This window comes from Suricata suricatta, chromosome 2 (genome assembly GCF_006229205.1).
Source record: "Suricata suricatta isolate VVHF042 chromosome 2, meerkat_22Aug2017_6uvM2_HiC, whole genome shotgun sequence".
NCBI classification, from domain to species: Eukaryota; Metazoa; Chordata; class Mammalia; order Carnivora; family Herpestidae; genus Suricata; species Suricata suricatta.
The window spans coordinates 7,757,607-7,763,606 of record NC_043701.1 but is presented as its reverse complement, the minus strand read 5'-3'; the positions used below and the strand labels follow the sequence as shown (position 1 = coordinate 7,763,606).

At 41.6% G+C, this 6,000-nt stretch overlaps 1 protein-coding gene across 1 annotated transcript in view; it reads left to right on the top strand.

Moving 5' to 3' along the window:
- Window positions 1–6,000, top strand: part of CNTNAP2 (contactin associated protein like 2) — a 1,359,261-nt gene that overhangs the window by 713,781 nt on the left and 639,480 nt on the right. The window contains exon 12 of the mRNA XM_029921999.1: window positions 2,417–2,617. Within this exon, the coding sequence (XP_029777859.1) occupies window positions 2,417–2,617 (201 nt within the window). The remainder of the gene's footprint in view (window positions 1–2,416; window positions 2,618–6,000) is intronic.

Below are 6,000 nucleotides of genomic sequence, written 5' to 3'. Positions count from 1 at the left end.
GACCCAATTACAACATTTAGGGTATCTTTGAAATTAACCAATTACAGAGCGAGTTCAGGGTCTTGTTTGGTGACTATGGGGTTAACTTTAACACTAGGTAACAGGGGCTTATCTAAAGTTCCCATCTGCAGGCCTTACCCTTAGGAATGTGGGGTGAGGTAGCTGGGCTTTCCTGATTAGATACTCCCGGGCAATGTATGACTGCCAAATGGCCAAATGGTTCCAAAGAGACTGACCTTAGACCTTTTAGCTTAGAGGGGGAAACAAAGCCAGTCATGGTGTCTATTAGGTTCAGACTCATTTTCTTACAGGCCTTTGGCTGTTTTAACAACTTGTCTTCTACTCTGAGCAAAACCCCATGCCAGGTGAGGGCTTTGAGCAGAGTATCCGAGTTTTACTACTTTTGTAAAGGCTTGGCTGCTGTGTGGAGGGTAGGTGTGAGGGTGCAAGCGTCGAAATGGGGGGCGATTGGAAGGGATGGTGTGGTGTGTGAGTTGGCCAGAATCGCGGTGGGGAGGTGGAGGTCAGGTGCGCCCGTATCCCAAGTGGAGAAGGTAGAGCCTAGAGCTGACAGGATCCACTGAGGGGTTGGATGATGCATTAGAAGAAAGAGGGGATATGATGGGGACTCCGAGGCTTCTGTCCCGAGCACCTGAAAGAATAGAGTTGTCATTTTCTGAAATAAGGAAAACTGCATGAAGGAGAAGGTCAGAAAGTCTCTTAATCTCTGCTGCTGTTCCCTTGTAATTTATAATTTATTTGTTGAGAAAACTAGACTGCACAATCTGTAGAGTTTCACACTGGAGGGATTTTGCGGACCCTTCCCATGGATCTCATTTAACATAGTCCCCTTCCCTGTGTTTCCCAGAAGCTGGCGGTCAGGACTGTAGGTGAGATTCAGGTTTGAGGTTTGCCGACGCTGCTTCCCAGGCAGGGTTGTGTGCTCCCACCAGAAGGCACCTCTCCTCTGGTTGTGCGTGTTGTTTGTTACCAGCCGGAGCAACCACTGCTTCGATCCTTCTTGTCAGAAGTTCCCAAGTGATGGTCCTCTGGTTCCGTCAGTTAGTCTTCATTTATGAGCTGAAATATGTCCATAAAGAGAACATCTAGTGATGTTGCAGATGATACAGGTAAGGTAGACTAGATGCCTGCATCTTTGTCCTTATTTCCTAAGATTCAAAATAATGAGTTAGTTACCTGCCATTTTCCACAACTGAACATCTCCTTTGATTGTAATGAACCTGGAATTAAACACACCTGATGTATTTTATGCCCTTACAGGAGATTCTTAGTGATGAGAAAATCCTCCTTCTCTGTTCCTGGGGGGGGGGGGGGTTGAGCAGCCCTCCGTTTCCAGTAGCTTGTTTGTTTCTATGTGACATTATGTTCCAGGCTTATCTTGTACATTTCCAGCCCTGGAATCAGTCACTTCACCCGGCAGCCCAGTTTTCTCTTAATGAAAAACCCTATTGAGTGATGACCATCTCATGCCACAGGTTGTCCTTGTTTGGGGCCTTTTCCAGCAGTCAGAGTTGAAACATAGGTCTACACTTTAAAAAAAAAATTGTGGGCTCACAAGATGCTTCTAATTCAAATTCAAGAGTATATCGGGTTATATTTTAACCTCACCAATCTTCTGCTTGCTTCTCCTTTTCACACATTGAAATGTTCAGGGTCCGAAACATAAGGGAATTACTCATTTCTAGTGTTGCCCAGAGTAGAGAGCCTTTCAACAACAGAGGATACAGAGTCCAATTTTACTTGAAAGGTCAGGGTGAAAAGAACATTAAAATGGACAAGATGAGGGTGCATCTGATTAGAGAAAAGAGCATCTACAAAGATTGCGAGGCTTGAGAGAGCCCAGTTCATTTCAGAAAGAGCAGATGCTGTATCAGAGGCGGAAGGGTTAGAGTCAGGAAGGGGGTGGAGTCAATGGGCCGCACGGTCACTGCTGTGGGTGTTAGTGTCAGCCAGACACACAGGCTGTTTTCTTGTGTCTCCAGGAGGTACCTTGCATTTATGTTTAATAAGAAATATTTTGGGGTACCTGATGGCTCAGTTGGTTGACTGTCTGACTTCAGCTCAAGTCATGATCTCACAGTTGATGAGTTCGAGCCCCACATCTGGCTTGCTGCTGTCAGCACAGAGCCCACCTCGGTTCCTCTGTCCCCCTCTCTCTCTGCCTCTCCCCTGCTCATGCTCGTGCTCTTTCTCTCTCAGAAATGAATAAACATTAAAAAAAAAACATTTCTTTCTACTTTGTCTATATAAGCAGGACTTCTAGGATAGAATTTTAAGGATTGCTGTCTTCAACTCTACATCGATTCAGAGAAAAGTGGAGCTCAATTACTTTCTGCCATTGGAAGAAGCATTTGCATACTAATGACCCATTGTCATGGTCTTTTTCTCCCCACAGAGGACAAAGTGTGGACCATCGTGTCACACGATTTGCAGATGCAGACCACGGTGGTGGGCTACAGCCCAGAAAAATACTCGGTGACCCAGCTCGTCTACAGCGCCTCCATGGACCAGATCAACGCTGTCACCAGCAGCGCCGAGCATTGTGAGCAGTACGTCTCCTACTTCTGCAAGATGTCGAGGTTGTTGAACACCCCAGGTAGGCCGGGATGGAGTGATATTTTTAATTACTGTCTCAGCTGGTGCTTGGAATTAGCTAAACAATCCAACAGGTGTGCCTTATTCTCTTACCGCTCAGTCCCCAAAGTGCAGGCCGCTGTGAGCAAAGTAAACCATCACGTGGCTTGTTTTCTGGAGAATGAAACTAAGAAAGTACGATTTTAAGGGAGAAAGTGCTGTTGTTTTCAACGTACAGGATTTTCCCATTTTATGCGCATCTATCCGTTTATGAGTGTTTCTGGTGCTTAATTATCAGTTGTCGCTTCGGGCAAAAGTGTATCAAGAGCCTCTTGTGAACTTTCAAGTAATACCCTGTGAGTTCTTCAGTTGTCTTTAACGAAAAACTGAAAGCATTCTGAAGGCTGCCCGAGGTAAATAGCGTGGAGCAGCGCGTTAGAATTAGAGCCCTGTGTTGTCTGCAGTCATTTATCCATTTGTCTCAAGAAGTTCGACCTAATTTTTAGGTGTGTGATGGCTTACTTTTAGTGATGCTGCACAATGTGTGTGTGTGTGTGTGTGTGTGTGTGTGTGTGTGTGTGTGTGCGCGCGCGTGTGTGCGCGCGCATGCACGCGTGTTAAGGGTATAAAAAATAGTTTCCAAAGGATGCACTAGAAATAGAGATCCATATGCTTTGGGGTTCTTGGCAGCAAATTCAAGATGTTGACAGAAAACTAAATCCCTCATTCTCTAGTATAACAGAGCAGAAATAAAGCATGTGCTCTGAGTCAGAGAAACAAATGTTCACACTTTTCAGCCTTGGCGCTCTTCACATATGTGACTTTGTGGAGTTAATTGAACTCTTGAGCCTCAGTTCCCAGTGTCTTTTTCATTCAAATAGGCATCATAATGCCTATTGCAGGTGAGTGAGAATTCAATAAGGTTGTGTAGTAAACGCGCACTGTAGGGTTCGATTCACTTAAGGACTTCATAAATAGCAAATAGTGTATTGATCATTTTTAATAGTAAGCATTAGAAGTGGCATCATGCTACATCACAGACCCATGGGCTCTTTAATGCCCTGAATTGGTGTTGGATTAGAGGCAGTATTGTGTGGATAGCTTACAAAGAAGAGTAATAATAAAACATTATACAGTATTTTAAAGATTTGCGTGTATTTTATGTGCAAATCCTTGTGCTGAAATCATAAACAAGTGTAACTTGAAGAATCTGACAGTAAAATCTAGGGGCACCTGGGTGGCTCAGGTGATTAAGCATCCGACTCTTTCTTTTGGCTCAGGTCATGATCTCATAGTTTGTGAGTTCGAGCCCCACAACTGGGGCTTGGGAGCCTGCTTGGGATTCTCTCTCTCTCTCTCTCTCTCTCTCTCTCTCTCTCTCTTTCTACCCCTCCCCCACTTTCTCTCTCCCTCTCTCTCTTTCTCTCTGTCTCTGTCTCTCTCAAAATAAATACAAATTAACTTTAAAAGTAAAATCTTTTTAAAAAGTACATTGTGGACATGATTGGTTCAGTGAGTGCTTCTGCTGTTTGAAGAAAGATGACTGTGGCAGGGGTGTTGAGGTGGTGCTCAGAGGCAGAAAGATAGTTGGAGGACATTGAAGGAGGATAAGCAAAAGACGAGTTTCTAGTCTGTTTTTAAGCACTACTTCAGTTACCTTTCTAATCAACTCAACACAGTAAGTGAAAATCTAAAGTTGCTAATCTGCACAATAGCAGACTATTTTCTTGTGATTCCAGACATTGTGTTTCCAGACATTTGTCGATGATTATTGTACTTAATAGATGATGCTCTGAAAATAAGTTTATCATATTCTGCTTGTCTTTGAAGGTATACATGTATATATGCGTATATAACATATATACATAATTTATATATCTAAAACATACAAATGTACATATACATATATAATTTTCACTCACAAAAGATTAGTAGTTGATAAATGTTTGCTGATTGGAATGAAATGAAAATATGTAATTATCTAATTTTAACTGTTAACTCATCCTGCCTTTGGGCAGTTGGTTTAAACACGTGTGTGCCTCAGAATTCTCGGGTTTGTCAAAATGCTGATTCATTGGCCGAACTCTCATTCAATAGAACTTGGTTGGGACCTATGAATGTTTGCTTTCAAAACACCTCCAAGGGCCGTTCTGTGAACCATACACTAAGAAACCCCATCTTTAATTGGAAGCATGAAGGTCTCTCATGTTAAAGGTTTCAGTTCTCCATGGTGGAGAAGATTAAAGGAAGTATTGGAAATTGTCTGGCCAGATACAAGAAAAAGGCACACATTTCCTGCTCCTTCAGCTACACTAAACTGGTGCTGTAGTATTTTTTAATCCTTTTCATAGACCAATCTCTAAATGTTATACAGTGAATTTCAGCCCACCCTTCTTTTTTTTAATGTTTTATTTATTTTTGAGAGAGGGAGACAGTGCAAGCACAGAGGGACTCAAAGGGAGACACAATCCTAAAACAGGCTCCAGGCTCTGAACTAGCTGGCAGCACAGAGCCCGACAAGGGCTTGAACTCATAAACCAGGGATCATGACCTGAGCCAAAGTCGGATGCTTAACCGACTGAGCCACCCAGGTGCCCCATTTCAGCCCACCCTCTGAGTCATTATTCATACTCCCAATTTCTGTTTTCCAGGCTGGCTAATCTGTAGAACAGATGAAGTGAGGAAAGGGAGTAGGTGGGGTAGCAAGTGTTCCCGTAGAATCGTATTCTATATATGTCCAAATAAGAAAGAACACAATTTAATAAAAATCTTTAATTTGCTGTTTTAAGGAGCTAATGTTTGCTGTAATTGGGTTTTCCCCCCTCCTTTCTGGTAACATTCAATTTTAAATATCCATTTACTCGTTCTTAACTAAGACTGAATTATATTGGAACTTCTGTAGTAGTACTTGTGACATCTGTTTGAATACAAAGTATATTCATTATAGTCATGGCAATTAAAATGAATATCAAATGAGTTTGTAATAGCTATGTACTTAAAATGTTATTCTTTATTTTAAGAGCCTTACCCTCAAGAGTTCATTTGGGGCTCTATAGTTTCTAATGATACTTATGATAAAGAGTTGATTTTGTATGCATATGGACCTCATTTTTATTTTGATAAATGTTTGGTTGTACCATACCATTAGCTAACAAATGTAGAATAACTCGTGATTGGTTTCTTGCAACTTTACAAGGGTAGTAATATATTTCTTGCAATGTTATCTCTTCTCTTTTAACTACAAAATTTAAAAATGGAATCAATTTTACAGTAATGATTTTGCCATTTTTATGGTCATCTCTATTATTGCCATGTAACTATTAATTCAGTTGTCCTTAATCAGCTTTATAAAAGACATAGAAACAAGACAAATAAAGTTATTTTAGTCCATAGATGAGCCTGTTT